The sequence below is a fragment of the Haliotis asinina genome, chromosome 13, assembly GCF_037392515.1.
Source record: "Haliotis asinina isolate JCU_RB_2024 chromosome 13, JCU_Hal_asi_v2, whole genome shotgun sequence".
Lineage (NCBI taxonomy): Eukaryota > Metazoa > Mollusca > Gastropoda > Lepetellida > Haliotidae > Haliotis > Haliotis asinina.
In genome coordinates this window covers 33,433,175-33,450,116 of record NC_090292.1, presented here as the reverse complement: position 1 = coordinate 33,450,116, position 16,942 = coordinate 33,433,175, and the positions used below count along the sequence as shown (strand labels likewise).

Sequence of the window (16,942 nt, the reverse complement as noted above, 5' to 3'; positions counted from 1 at the left end):
GAACTTGTTGATGTTTCGGACATGAATTCTGCAAAAATATCACAGAGTTGGTCTGATTATGATCACCGTTTCATTGACTATGGCATGTCAGTTATTTTTTTAGTTCATCGGTCCGCAATAGAGTCACAGACTACAGAAGTGATTGATAATGGTGTTAGAACCTACACCGAAACGCCGCTGTCACTGTAATAAAGACGTTGTTCCATATAATGTTGTCCTTCCTCACTGCTCCAGATTCTTAAGAGTCATACTTTTCATGTGATTCGATATATCTATTGCATCAGTTCGTTATTGCCGACTGGTGAAGATACGGGTTAGAATTGGTCTTCTTGTAAAGGACGACCTACTGGATTGGTTCACATATGTCATTGTATCCCAACTGCGTAGATCGACACTCATGCTGTTGATCACTGGATTGTGAGGTACAGACTCGATCATTTACAGACCGCCACCATATAGCTGGAATATTGCTGAGTGCTGTGTCACACTAAACTCACCCAAACTCATTATTGCTAAATACATTCATATATTTTTTTAGTTTCGGTCAGATAGCCTGAATATAAAACTAAATTCAAATACTGTTATGATGACAGTGGTGAAAGACATATTGAGACTGAATGTAGAGCTCCACATAAGCGCCGTATAGGCGTCAGGCGTATGTACGGATAAAACAGTAGGAAAAAAATCAGAAAAAGTAGCAGATACGCACCACAGCAATGATGTACGGTCTTAGAACCAAGTACGGACGTACGTATCTGAGAAAGTATTGCTTTATTGTTTATTGACCTGTTTACACAAGGGTAGCAATGTTGTGGCTGATGTATGAAACGAAACACAGGATTACATGCACGCCATTAAATTCCATTCAGTACTCTAAACGTTTCCCAGTACTCTTATACTGAAAAAATAAGGCGTACGTACTCCTCATTTTATAAATAAAAATTAATAAACCTAAATAAAAATAAAAATTATCTGGAGCCCTGCTGAATGTATGTTTGTGTCAACAAAGCATTATATTGAAGGTCAGGTAGCTCGTGACCGTGCACCGCCGTTTAACAAGGTCAGACTTTGTCGTGCGTGAAAGGAGAGAGCAAGAAGGTATCCCCGTCAATGCTTCATACTGAATTACAACAATGGCGGAAAGTGCCCGTTTCAGTCTGTCAAGATGGCCGGTGAAAGGGATCCTCTCCGTCCTTGGGGGATTTCTCGTCCACTTAACCCTCAGCACCGTCTATGTTTTCGGTGAGAAATGAACTAAAATACCGACTTCAGACTATTTTGTTCAGTATTTATGTTTAAACCACGAGTTTCGTGAAGGTAAATGGTAAATTAAGGTCGAACATAATGAAAATACAGTAATTATTTGAATACTGTACGTATAAGTAATACTGTACGCATAAGTAATACTGTACGTATAAGTAATACTGTACGCATAAGTAATACACATCAAGATGCGTATAAAGTAAATGTATTATTCAAATATCTGACATAAAAAGTGTTGTTTTTTTTAAGTATTGCCATTTTGTGGTACTTTGACTGCATTGTCAATGATAGTTCATAAATATTTTAGGGTCGGTAGCCTTGTGGTTAAAGCGTTTGCTCTTCAGCCCGAAAACACGGGTTTGATTCCCCATATGGGTTCAATGTGTGAAGTCCATTCTTGGTGCTATTGCTGGAATATTGCTAAAAGCGGAGTAAAACTTAACTCTCTCAGTCATAGTTATTTTTGCTGTGAAAAAATAAGCTCCCTTACTTGAAAAGTAACTTAAGTATAAAGAGCCCATATTTACCAAATGAGTTTACTCCTAGGAAATATGAACCCATACGTGACGTCATATCTACGAGGTTTGAACGAGAACTCCACTGTTGGTTACACACAGACCATATGGATATCAACTGCCCAAGCCATATCGATGTCAGCCTCCATGCCTGCCCTGGGATTGCTCGAACAACGGATTCATCCCAAATACTGTGCGCTTATTGGCTCATGGATTTTCAGGTATCACGGACTGTCTCGGCCAGAGTGAGTGAGTGAACTTAGCATTACGCCGCTTTTAGCAATATTCCAGCAATATCATGGCGGAGAACACCAGAAATAGGTTTCACACTTAGTACCTATGTGGAGAATCGAACCAGGGCCTTCAGTGTGACAAGCGAACACTTTAACCACTATGCTACCCCACCTCCCCATTACCGGCGATTGATAAACAGATGAGATTCATTATTTACCATTATATGGATGGCAACGTATCAGGAAGGAAATAAGAATTATTACCTAAACAAAATTCATGAGAGTCAGTATGAGAATCATGGACCCCCCACAACAATAAAAAAAAATTTAAAAAAAAGGTTATCACATTGCACAGGTTGGCATGACGATCGAACACTAGGCACCCCACAGTCCCGTCTCTGCTGGACATTGCTGACTCAGTTACTAGCTTATCTGGCAAATACTAGTATCACAATGTGCCGCACATTTTGAATGTTTCATGAGACAATGAACGTTATAATTTTCATCAGGGAATTTCTGAGTGAGAGTTGCATGACACTTTCATAAATCCTGATATGAGACACAGGAATACAGCTCACTATATAGGGAAAGACAGCTATTGGAAAGCGGAAGTCATCCATCGCACCCATCAGCTGATTAGAAGTTAGCATATACTCCGAAACGCTGTTGGTGCAGCCTACTCCTTGTTAAAATGTTGTGCACCAAACCTATATATTTTTATAGATGTCGTTAATGCGTCTAACTGTATGACTGCCATGTTGCCCAGCCTCGGCATGGCCTTGACCTACTGGACTGTGCGCCACTCTCTAGGACTGACGATCCTGACGTATGGCGTTATTCACGGTGCAGGTAAAGGAATGGCCTACCCAGCAGCTGTCAAGTGTGGCCTTGAGGTAGGTGGGTGGTCATTAAGGGAACCACTACTGTTATAAGATAGTGAAGACTGTTGCTGCAATAATTCCAATTTCTTCGTGATTGACACTACAACAACGATGAAAGGTAGTGTATTGTTACTATTGTTGGTGCTTATAGATGATGATAATTCCATTTATCATGCACACTGTTCCATGCACAATGCATGGTCGAAGCGCCCAAACAATCTAAGACTTTAGACTGTAAACAAGAGTACCTAATATCCTAACAGACTCACTTGCCTAAGTTGAGATTGACCGCAGAGGCTAGGCAATGAACAGGTTATTTGGTGACAAGAGGACGGGTTCTGGCAATCATCAAGATGCTAAAAGCATGTTCTGCATAAGGTGTTTAGTTGTACTTCTGTGGACAGACAGGAAGCCAAGAGTAAAGTCCCTTCACCGACTGTGATGTGTACTTTAGTCAAACGGCAATGGATTCCACACCTGTCTCTCTAAGCTGCTGTTTAGTTCCAAGCAAGGGAGGTTCCGTTTCATCAGAGGCCATATATTATATGGTTTCTGGTTTCATCCTCTTGAAGTTTTAGTTTGTTTGCAGTCATCCGTGAGTTCAGAACACTAATACAGTGAAGTGTGTTCCCATATGTCTGATCATATTAATGCTCACAAGCGTTTTCTTTTTGATACACAAGTACTTCCATAATGATATTCATGATCACAAGCCTGTTCACACTTACAAGCGTGTTCACACTTTTGTCCCGGTGCAGTGGTTCCCTAAACGGAAGGGTCTGGTGACCGGTCTGATCATTGCGGGAATAGGCGGAGGAACCTTTGTTTTCAACGAGGTCATCACACACTTCATCAACCCCGACAACCTCCTTCCGGAAACCTCACATCGTGGCGACTTGTATGTTGACACCTAACTGTTAACCTAACGACCAACTTTTTAAAACCTCACATCTTCCCGACTTGTATGTAGTACAACCGAGTTTTACTCAACGGCCATCTTCACAAAACCTCCATAAGGGCGACTCGTAAAGTAGTACATCCAGTTGTTAGTTTATTGACCAACAGTCTGAAGCGTCAGTCATGGGGATTTGTAAAAATAGTATAGACAAATCCTACCCTAACGACCAACTGCCTAAAACTAATATAGCTACCTCCAAGTACAGAGTAATGAAGTACAATTTTATCCTGAACTATTATAATTCAAACAAGAGAAAGTAACAATATTTATTCCTTACTTCATTTCTTTCCTCGAAATTACGACTTTCCTCTCGTTACGTACTCTCGTACGTTTTCAAAATAATCTTAAACTAATGAAAGAAATAAGTAAAATTACGACAAGATAATCGAAAAAGTGAGAAAAATATTGAAATTTAGAGTCTTCAAGAAATGTGAACACGATCGTGAAATTGCGATCTGTTAGTGAAGTCTGTCCTGATCTTGCTACTGTCAAGCTATATCAGTATAGATGTTTAACCAGTATCTACCATGACTCATCGGCTATTCTGTACATTGCAGATATTTCAGCCAGGCTGTACTACTCGATAAGGTTCCTAACTGTTTTCTTTTACTTGGTGGTGTTGATGCTGGCATACAGCTGTTTGCGGTACTTCTCATCAGCAAGTCAAAACCAGAGGTGAGTAATATGTCTTAGATCTTGTTTGTTAATCAACCAAATAGTATCAAATGTTTGACAATGTCCTGAAAATAATCGAGTATGGGCCACACGTGTCCAAAACGACAAACCATCTGGGTGCCGACATGGCCTCAACCAAGTCCCCCGAAAGTAATGGTACCGGACTAGGTTGAAAGGCTCATCTCAATGGTCTACACTACGTTCACGTTGAGTTAGATTTTGCATAGCAAATCTACTTTTATAATGCTCTCCTTAAAAACATTATTTTATGAATATCAATCTTCATTCTCATTCCAGAAATAAGATATGATACATTTTGAATTATAGCATTGGAATTGACATTATTGATATCCCTGCCTCTCAGGGACCTAACGTTATTGTCCCAGTTTGATCTATTTATCAGAGCCCTGCCCTCATAGAAGACATTCACCAGAGCTCTGCTCTAACAGAAGACATAATCCAAACCTCTGCTCTCGCAGAAGACGTTCCTCTGAACTCACCTCTTTTAGAAGACGTCCATCAGAACTCTGCTCTCGCAGAAGACGTTCGTCACAACTCTCCTCTCACAGAAGACGTTCATCAGAGCTCTGCTATCACAGAAGACGTTCGCCAGAGCTCTGCTATCACAGAAGACGTTCACCAGAGCTCTGCTATCACAGAAGACGTTCGTCACAACTCTCCTCTCACAGAAGACGTTCACCAGAGCTCTGCTATCGCAGAAGACGTTCGCCAGAACTCTCCTCTCACAGACGACATTCAGCAGAACTTTTCTCCCATAGAGAATATTCATCAGAGCTCCGTGATGTAGGTGTTAATGCAGTCAAAAGAAAGTTGTGTTTCCATGTAAAGAAAGATACCTTTTGTTGTAGGTGTTAATGCAGTCAAAAGAAAGTTGTGTTTCCATGTAAAGAAATAAACCTTTTGTTGTAGGTGTCATTGCAGTCAGATGAAAGTTGTGTTTCCATGTAAAGAAAGATACCTTTTGTTGTAGGTGTTAATGCAGTCAAAAGAAAGTTGTGTTTCCATGTAAAGAAATAAACCTTTTGTTGTAGGTGTCATTGCAGTCAGAAGAAAGTTGTGTTTCCATGTAAAGAAAGATACCTTTTGTTGTAGGTGTTATTGCAGTCAAAAGAAAGTTGTGTTTCCATGTAAAGAAAGATACCTTTTGTTGTAGGTGTTATTGCAGTCAAAAGAAAGTTGTGTTTCCATGTAAAGAAAGATACCTTTTGTTGTAGGTGTTATTGCAGTCAAAAGAAAGTTGTGTTTCCATGTAAAGAAAGATACCTTTTGTTGTAGGTGTTATTGCAGTCAAAAGAAAGTTGTGTTTTCATGTAAACTGTCTAGTAATAGATATTGTGCTCTTGAAAACCAAAGGGTTAAATACCCCATCTACATCACCATCGAATAACCGTTTGGGTTTCACTTTATTCACCAGAAGACAGGAATGCATACTTGCTTTGTCAAGTTGGTATCCCCTTGAAAGTCACTAGGTCACACTATTTCCCGTCATATTTGGGCCTATATTATATAGATTGGAAACGTGCATTCAAATTACTTTTCTACTGATGTTACAAGACTTATTATCCCTTACGACCTGCTTGAAGTCAATAATTGAAATTTCGACGGGAACACTTGCCATATATAAGATGTAAACAATTGGTTCGAACGCGGAAAACTGTCGACTGAATGCATCGTTGCATTAATTCATGGAACTTTTTAATGGAATATTGTAATCTAAATATATAACTTTACTTTTGGAATAAATTATATGGTAGCTTCCCTGAGGACTGGCAGTAAATATTATTGAAAGAAATGCATTATTTACTTTTAGAGAATATTTGATATTGTGCCGTATATGTTTATTAGTAAATATCAAGGTCACATTGAAATATCCACCTCTACAACTATGTCGCCTTGTGATCTTGTACATCATCTGTCATGACATTCAGTGTTTTGTCGGCAGTGGGGTGGCCTATTGGATCAAGCGTTTGCTTTTAACTCCGAACATAGTTTGATTCCAAACACTGGGTGCAGTGTGTGAAGGTCATATGCATTCTCGCATCGCCTGCTATGATATTTCTGGAGTTTTGTTGCATGCGGCGTAAAACCATAGTCGTTTATTCTGTCGATGGTATCTGCAGTGATGAAAGGAAGACCGATTTTGCACCCTGGGATGTTCTCCGAACCAAGATATTTTACCTCATGTGGATAATCTACCTGTGTGTCGTCCTTGGCATCTTCTTTGTAACCAACTTTTATAAGGTATGTGGGTAAAATTTATAAATCTCATTTTTGTGTAAACCATCTTGATACTGCTGGAATATTGCTAAAAGCGCTGTAAAACCCAACTCACTCACTGTATAAACTATGGAATGGGCTCGTGTTGCGAGTGTAGCTGTCCCTGTCCATAAGTAATCGAGTCTGGACCAGACCATCCGGTGATCACTAACATGAGCATCGATCTATACAAATAGGACACGGTGACAAGTATCAAGTGAGCGATTTTGACCATCCAATCCCTTTCAGTCGCCTCCTACGACAAGCTTGCTGAAGACCCATTCTAACCCAGATCTTCACGGGGACCAGTTGTGAAATAAAAACATACATTCCAGTAATATGGTGATAAGTGCGTTTGGTAATAAAAGTTACACTTCAAACTGTACCTAATACAGACGTCAAGTTCGGTTAGATATAACAGTAGTTAATTACATTCATTTCGTCTAATATACACAGAAGGAGTCGGTCAAATGAGGTCAGTTCATTATATACATGTTGGTTATACACGCTCTTCCGCACTTGACTGGTACTGGGCTACCTTAACACTGCCAATACCTACACCATTAGTATTTCTATAGTACTAGAAAGCGGTACTTTAATACCACGTCCATAACTCGAATGGCACTGGGCTACCTCAACACTGCCAATACCAATGCCATTAGTATTTCTATAGTACTAGAAAGCGGTACTTTAATACCACGTCCATAACTCGAATGGCACTGGGCTACCTCAACACTGCCAATATTAATGCCATTACTGTTTCTACAGCACACCGATACAACGATGACATCACCAGAACTATAAACTGATATTTCAGTGGTACCACCAGTACTTAAATACTTCAGTGGAACGTCTGTACTCCCACGGGAACACACAGTGTAAAATGGTACTTCAGTGCCAATATAAAGATTGAAAGATTAATCAGTGTATGAAATAGCGTCTAGTTACATGGCGGGCGTACAACTTTTATAGCCAACCCTGTGGGCCAGTATACATTTTCCAAGGCGGTATATTTCACCATGCCATTGGCTACGAGAAATATTTTGAAATAAATATTTTACAATTGTGGTAGGTAGACGATACCCATATACATGTAGTTCATGATTAATCAAACCATAACTGACACAGATCCTAATTTTAATACAGGACTGGTTACACGTTATTTTGGCCAGCAACATTTTTCAGTTATCATCCTGTGAGCTTCCTGGGTTTTTATACGACTTGCATACACTGCTTTAATACTTTACTATTTAATGCCAAGCTGTTAAATTAGACTTAGAACTTCAAAGAGACCAAGAGTACATAGTTCACACAGTTTCATTTCAAAACTGGGCTGGGTTGCAATTGTTGAGTCTCAGATAGTCATTCTCGATGGCTGAAACGAAAAGCTGTCGATTGCGAGCTGCGAGACTATCGATAGTTTAGTATTTGATTTCCGTTGATAAATGCTCTGCGCAAAATACAGGAAGCACCAGATTCGATCATGTTGATTTAGGGTTTTGTCCGCCCCTGCAGACTTGATTGACTTTATGCGTTAACTGTTAAACAGATCCGGGTTTCAAATATCTTCTCCACTGTTAAAAAACTTCAACTTGTTTTTATTTCATATAAACTACACTTCCATTTGGGAAACGACATCAAATGAGACAAATTCAAGGAGAAAAAAACTCGTGGAACAATTGTTTCCCCCTCATTAGTCAGCTGGTCTAACAGCTGGTCATCTTGCAATTCAGTGCCACCCCACATTCTGTTTTGCCGGGGTTTTTTTACCACCTGTACACGTTCTCAGTGATTCAAGTGGAGTCTGTATATTGATATAGCTTCTTGGAACGTTCTGCTAGTACTGATCCATACTCACAGTTTGAAATACTGGTGACATGTTGGAAATAATATTTTGATCCGAGAACGATATTTGTTTCAGACATTCTCCCAGGCTTTCATAAAGGACGACCACTTCCTGTCTCTAGCTGGGTCAATCAGTTCGGTCCTAAATGCTCTGGGTCGACCGTTCTGGGGTGCCGTGGGTGACAGACTTGGATATAGGGTATGCTGGTAAACTGTTCTGGGTGACAGACCTGGACATATGGTATGTTGGTCGACTGTCCCGGGTGACACACTTGGATATAGTGTATGATGGTCCACTGTTCTGGGTGACACATTTGGATTTAGGGTATGTTGGTCGACTGTTCTGGGTGACAGACTTGGATATAGGGTATGTTGGTCGACTGTTCTGGGTGACACACTTGGATATAGTGTATGATGGTCCACTGTTCTGGGTGACACATTTGGATTTAGGGTATGTTGGTCGACTGTTCTGGGTGACAGACTTGGATATAGGGTATGTTGGTCGACTGTTCTGGGTGACAGACTTGGATATAAAGTATGTTGGCCGACTGTTCTGGGTGACAGACTTGGATATAGGGTATGTTGGTCGACTGTCCTGGGTGACACACTTGGATATAGTGTATGATGGTCCACTGTTCTGGGTGACAGACTTGGATATAAAGTATGTTGGTCGACTGTTCTGGGTGACAGACTTGGTTATAGGGTATGTTGGTAAACTGTTCTGGGTGACAGGCTTGGACATATGGTATGTTGGCCGACTGTTCTGGGTGACAGACTTGGATATAGAGTATGTTGGTCGACTGTTCCGGGGAGCAGTCTTAAGCTGTGACCTCTTAAGCTGGTATTTATGTATGATGAACAACTGGGCATGAAGGTTAACACTGTCACTGACGAGGTCTAGGCATTCATGCAGGGTGTAACGAGGTCAACACACCAAGGCCGTTTCAGGGAGAATCCAGTAATGCTCGTTATTTCCTTTCCATAAACGTGCAGTTTATTGAAAGTTAAAAGCTATGACCGTTTGCGTCTGTGAAGTAGAAGTATGGCTAAAACTTTAGCTTTGAATCGAACGTTTCATGAAAAAACAAAACCAACATTTTCATTATCTCTATGCGTTTTCGTATTTTTGAAAGAGTACCGCTTATGATAAGCATGCTGAAGAATTGGAAGCACCTGTAATGACGTCATATGTCCGCTATACAGGAAGCCCTTGTCGTCGTCTGCATCATTCTGGGAAGTGCATCGGCGACCTTCACCTTGTGTGAGTATGGCGGCAAGGTGATGCTGATCATATGGATGTGTCTGATCTATGGAACCTTCTCGGGCTTCTACTGTATCATGCCTTCCCTCAATGTCTCTATCTTTGGGCACAAGTACTATAGCTCGAACTACGGCCTCTTAATGTCGGCGATGGTGAGTACATTGAATGATACCCCTAAATCTTCATTAGCTTTATGATGGATTAATGAAGGGATTCCTTAATTAATGCAACTGAAGATAAGCAATGATTAACTGATCAAAGTTTAATTATCGATTAAAGCTTTAATAAAGTTTGAGACAACCGGGTCCAGGCTGGACATACTACGGACAATAGAAACACTACTTCAGCTGACGTGAGTTCACCCGTGAAGATCCAGGTTCGAACTGATCTTCAGTAGCCAACACTTGTCATAGGCGGTGACTAACTGGATTGGGTGGTCAGTACAGCTCTGTACACCAGTACAAGCAGATGCAGCACATGCATAATTTGTACAATAAGCTTGAATGCGGGACTCACGTAATATCTTCACGTAACCCATGCTTGATGTTAGAGGCGACTAACGGGATCGGGTGGTCACTTGGTTGACACATGTTCTCGTATCCCTCGTCGATCGTTGCTCATGCTGTTGATCACTGGATTACCTGGCCCTCGATTATTTACTCATCGCCGCCATACATTACTGACTGCGGCGTAAAACTAAACTCACTCGGTCACGAAAACTTCAATATCGTTCTTTTGATTGTTCAAGTTCCATTTCGAGATTCAAACACCACTTCCTACATGCGACATGTGACAGAATGTTTGTCTTTCGGTTTTAGTGTTCACTGTGTGAAGCCTATTTCTGGTTTCTCCTGTCGTATCATATGTTAAGGTTTTCTGATATTAGGGCTCGAACCACTTACTCTCCGGGTAGACACCCTGCCCACTTACCCACGAGGATGGTCAATCAAACTAGTATGGAGGTACTAACTTGAATCAATTTTGCAGTTCATCACAGTGAATGCTCTCACTCAAGCAAGAGGAAAGTCCCGTATGTAGTGTATTGCCCGTGTTGCATGTCGACCTAAAGAGTGAATGAGTTATGTTTTACGCCACATTATCACGGCGGGGGACACCAGAAATGGGCTTCACACATTGTACCCATATGGGGATTCGAACCTTGGATTTTTATTTTGATCTCTTCATTCAGCCCTTCACAATCAGTGATTGTGAACATAGCGCACATTAATATATTGGTAACCGATGAACATATTCAAATAGCAATAATTCGAATGTGTTGGCAAGTATGTGCAAAAAAAAGCATCCATTTTCTGTAGAAGCAGAAAACTGTCCAAGGTCTGACATATGCACAGAGGGTGACTATGGTACACATTAATATTAATGGTACCAATGTAACCTGAACATGAACGAACACATTATCCATAGTACCACTTCTGTGCACCTCGTTTTTCGTTCAGCAATATTACACCCTTTCATGCATTCTAACTCCATGCATTCACTTCTCGCCTATTTCAGATGGTCATTCAAATTGTGGGAGGTCTGCTGACATCACAGCTGAAGGACACAATCGGGTGGAAAGGCATCTTGTACATTGGAGCAGGAGGGGTGATTTTCAGTAAGTCATTAACCCATATATCACTCGCAGTTAGAAATACGTGGATTATGACTCCTAAAACAGAATGATTGGAATCAGTGTTAAGTTTATGGTAAAAACTCGTTCTAAAGCAAAGCAAACACTGTTTTCATCCAAAACCATGTCTCTACAAGTATGGCCCTGGAATGTTTAATGTTGAATGTATTGGTGAATGTGAACGTTCAAACCATCATCTTGTGTCACACGATTCAATGTCAGTACCGGGTGTAAAGCTCCATGTGACTGTATGACTGCCAGCACTCTCCTTCTCATACCCCCTGTCAGCCTCCTGATCCCCTGAAGGGAGCCAGTTAAGCCAGATTCTGTATACGGCCTTCTTTCACTAAGGTGATCGTAAGTCACTAAGGTAACCGTAGTGCAATATTTAAGAATGGGTTTACTGTTAGCCTCAGTAAAGATTGCTACTTGAAAGGCACCTCATGGGGATCTCCTTGTTGCACACCATGACCAATTACGTCCCAAATATGCTCCAAAGGGTTTACATCGGGGCTCATTCAATCGTAAGACATATCAGGGGCTGCTTAACTAAACTCTTTGCGTACAGAATAAAATAAAATAAATTCAGAATTGTAGATATGTACATATAGAAAGACATTACCTCGGATTTTCACGGGGATGTCTGTATATGCACTACATGTAGGGGGCGGTGTGGTAGCCTATTGGTGAACGTAACTGATGGAGATGCTGAAAATCCTGGCTCGATTTCCCGTCCTAGGTGCAGTGTATGAAGTACATGTCAGGTACCCCCAGCCGTTATATTGTTGGAATATTACTAAAAGCGGCTAATATTACTAAAACTAAACTCACTCACTCACTTTACACGTTAAGTCGTTGAAATAAATCGTAATCTCACTCAGTACGAATATATATGCGAGGAATTAGTATAATTCCTTCGGAAACATTCGGGTCTTTGGCTCGATAAAAAGGACTTAACTATCCCTGGATACTTGATACTATCACTTGATACTGATGTTTGCACACCGCCGTCACACAGCCGCACCCTGCATGTACATGTAGATTGAAATCTTTGACTGCCAATAGTATATAAATTACTTATCTCATTCCAGGTATGTTTCTATCGACTGGAATGATGATACATCACCGTCGACAACGGAAGAAGCACCGGATGTGACCTAACTACTTCCAGTTGAAAATGTGCACAATAATCAGATTTACCATTCGTGACCAACTCGTGTTATTCCGTGGAGAGTTGTTTTAGGGGTTACGGAAAGGGGCGAGCTGCGCCGATTGTAACTGCATTTGACAGCTGTCTAATGTAAGATGATTTCGGAAAAGATTTTTTAGAATTAGAAAACATCGAAAACATTTCTATACGCAATGGTTCTTTTATGACAAGGGCAGGTAACTCTAACCAAATACGAAACCACTGAGTGGGTTCACTGCATTGTGTTATTTACTGTTGTGGCAATAAAAACTCCATCCACAATCTCAGAGACACAGTGCAGTCTGGGGTCAAGGTTCAACGAGCAACATCCGTTTGGGTCTGTTCAGCCCGCAGAAAGGTCTCATGTCGCCATATTTTAGCCTTGACTGACAACCATTAACAGAAAACGACACCGATCCTTGATTTACATAACATGAAGAAGAGAACTATCTGATTATTTAGAAACTTGCAGTGATTTGAGAATGTATTTCCAAATGCCAGAAAGCGGACGTAAAATCTGCAAAGTCTTCCCGCAAGGTCGTTAAAAAGCACCCAGGTGCATGGTTGCGACCACAACCGTTTTCTTACCTTTTAAGGGTTCAGTCTTAAAGAAAACCTCACAACAGGCAACACAATCCTGTTAGCTATATTCTCCGTACTGTCAGTGTGACGATATATATTTTCCCATGGGTATGCTTCTTACGCGCGTTCTGGTTGGCTTGCATTTCCGCATGTAAGAACAAGACAAAATTGTGTCCAGGGACACGAATGTCCCCGCTGTTGTAGGAAGCGTTCCCTACACTGAATGTGAGATACACACCTGAATGTGAGATACACACCTGAATGTGAGATACACACCTGAATGTGAGATACACACCTGTGCAATTATAAAGAAACACATGTATAAGCTTAATCAATTCTGCTGAGCAGTTTTGGTGGAGAAATGGATAGACTTAATCCCTTATTTCACTACCATAAGAGAAAAATTCCACAACATTTATCTAAGTTCAGTTGTCTCTAAGCATACAAAAAAACCTATAAAATAAAAAAACAGATATAAACTGCACACCTTTAGAGTCTCTATAAAAGACATATGTAAGCTAACTGAGTTTTTGGGCAGTGATTGTTTAGAAGTGTATGGGACGAACGGGATGAATAGAACCAAATTCAACAAAGTTCAAACATCTGTAGAAGTGACAAAATTAAGAAATTGGATGAACAAGGTGTGAGGTGCATACCTTTCGAGTCCCGATGAAACACATGTAGAAGCTACCCATTTACTACACGAGTAACATTTGTAAACAGTGTTCATAATAGTATTGCGATTAGAATATTTATGAATATATATCTTGCTATATACTTGGCAAGATTGGTTGTAACCTTACAGTGTATTGTACGTTATCTAGTCAGTCTGTTTACAACTAGTAGTTCAAACTATTGCACATTGATGCTTTTATTACATGCAATATTATTTCTGTAAATGTTTCTGTAAATTACGGACCATTAAATACTCCTATGGCAACAGTTTAGAACCGTAGTGTGTGTTTGTACTTATTTACATTCACTGCCATGCTGCATAAATGAATTCCATGAAGCAGTTTTTAAGGAGAAGTGACTAACGTACACTCATATAGGAATTCAGCAAAATAAAAATCGAGACGGGAACGAGGCTTTTGGGAGATTGCGAAAAGGGCCGAGTGGTGACGAATGAATCAGTCGGGTTTTGAAATCCGAACCACCTGGACTACTGAACGGCCCTGGTTCCTGAATTCCCCTAAAATAGATTACATGTATTATAGTAATCATTATAATAATAGGTATATTAACTATCAAAACATCCTACCAGATTTTTTGTCCCAAGAAGGGTAAAAGTTGAAAAAAGGGACAGTCAGGTGTGCGAGAGAGGATGGAGACAGCACAGTACAGGTTAATGAATAAACTTATGCACTTGTGCACGTGCTTCTTGAACACCTCGCTGTCCTTTTCTCTGCACTCCCCGTGAACTGTGTCAATATTTTCAAGATAGTTTTTAAGCAACCTTTTCAAGAACTAAAACATCTGACACGAAAGTAAATGTAAGTTTTCCCTCACATTTTCATTATCTTGCAAGTATATCAGTCTTTGTCATTTGGCACATGAGTCCAGAAATCAGGGATCTTTCTGTAATAGCTTGACACCCTCTGGATTTATTGCAACTGCTCGTTAAGCGAGGGCACCCTCCTGATCATTAGTGTCGAAACAAGATGGCGGAAAATGATTATTTCAAGCCGAAATATGACACCCTCATCGGTAGGCGTGCCTTTCTTTAGCTGTCAGTACTTAGATATAGTTATTTTAGATCTTCATCCGCGGTGCTGGCTTTATAGCGGCAGCATTTATTCAGTTATCGTTGAAAAATCAAACTGCACATTTTATATGGAGTTGGTCACAGCAAAAAGGTCCACAGTCCACTGCGTTGTGGTTCTACTGTCCAGGGAGTTGACAGTTTGTAGTATTAACCGCCACGTCATCAGCCGTTTTTCTAGAGGTGTTTGTTGTGTTTGTTGTGAAGAAAAATGTTTTGTTCATGATTGTTGTAGTTTCTGAATATTGGACTAATATCAGAAGGTCAAGCAACCCGATAATTTTCAGACGTTAAGGAACATGAAGTGCCATTTTCACTGCTAACGCTTTATCATGACACACATGTTGGTGGATGTCTGTCAACCAATACATCAAGGCGACTACACATGGTCAAAGCGTTCCCTCATGACGCTCCAAACAACCCTAATTCGATTTCCCATATGGGAATGATGTCTGGAGCCTATATTTGTTACTTCTCGCAGTATTATATCTGGTGTAAAAAAAAACACCCGTGAGGTCTTGATATCCGTGGGAGTGAATGGGAGGGTGAGTTTAGTTTTATGCCGCACTCAACAGTATTCCAGCTACATGGCAGCGGTCTGTACATAACTGAGTGTGGACCAGACAATCCAGTGGTCAAGAACATGAGCATCGATCAGCGCAATTGCAGTGTAATGACGTGTCGTCAAATTTGCATCATGCAAGTCGCGAGTACCTACGTGGATATCACTATCCACGTGCAGCATGATATCTGGTCACATTCTGTTGAGAGTATCTGAGTGAAGGTTTCGTGTATCTTTACACGTGCAAACACATGTACAAATCTAACCACCGACGAAGAAATCATCGTGTACATACTTGGTTGCTTAACTTTTTACCATCAATATATATGCTTTAGTTTGATATGTTTATGGTTTCAGGAAATGAATTTTGAAGTTGAACGAGTCGCGTATATACTTCAGTACCAATCGTTTGTTGTCAAGCACACCAAAAAACATAGAAGAAAAAGACTGGGTTCAGTCCTTGTGAGCATCTAATCACTTGTACATTGCAACACTACGCTCCTTATATTCTTTCGTGCTGCACGTGCTCTGACAAACGGAAATCTCAAAACAAGACTAGACGTGTAAGGCTTGGTGGTCTTGTACGACCTTGAATATCATATCAATCACATTCTACTTTACAAACATGCACTGAATTAGCGCAAAGAACACATGACAAGTGTAACTAGTGAGCCAGATGATTTGTGAATAATTTTACGACATCATCAAACGGGCTGTCTGGGAGGTCACGGTTAACGTCACCTAAACCTATACAATATTGAGATACTATTTGTAAAAAAGTTTAAAATTCAAATTCATCTGTAAATACCATTCTCTTATGAAAATAGGAACTGGAATTTCGTGTATCCATAGTTGTGTGTAGTGTTTCATTTCACTTTCACGTAAGAAAATTAGGATCGGCTATAAAGGAGGTCATTGTCTGAATTAATTCATGACTCTCATTTTTCGGTTTGACCTCTTCCACACGTGCGGTTCCGTCCTTTTGCGCATGTAATCACTTATATATTGCAACACTGACTTCAGACTGCATGTTATAGGGACCCACTACCGTTCCCGTTGTCAGGTCAAGGTATCAACAACAGGGGGATTTCCACAGTTAATGCTCTAGAATCCACGCAACTACATAGACAGTTACTTCAATGTAAACATTCAAAGCATGCAATGGACAGTTTGCAACTCCACAGAAAATGTACAGTTTGATTTTTCGACAATAATTAAAGAATTACTGGTGCATTAAAGCCTAAACTGTGAATGGAGATCTAAAATAACTACAACGTATGTGTAAGTACTGACAGCTACACAAAGGCGC

The 16,942-nt window shown here is 40.4% G+C and overlaps 1 protein-coding gene across 1 annotated transcript; it reads left to right on the top strand.

Moving 5' to 3' along the window:
* The first annotated feature begins 1,133 nt into the window (after positions 1–1,133).
* On the top strand, positions 1,134–12,694 carry LOC137259516 (monocarboxylate transporter 9-like). Its single transcript, XM_067797153.1, has 11 exons — positions 1,134–1,242; positions 1,810–1,999; positions 2,778–2,904; positions 3,651–3,790; positions 4,408–4,525; positions 4,929–5,329; positions 6,667–6,787; positions 8,724–8,846; positions 9,851–10,060; positions 11,424–11,523; positions 12,630–12,694. The coding sequence occupies exons 1-11, from the start codon at positions 1,134–1,136 to the stop codon at positions 12,692–12,694; spliced, it is 1,704 nt and encodes a 567-aa protein (XP_067653254.1).
* The last annotated feature ends 4,248 nt before the right edge of the window (positions 12,695–16,942 follow it).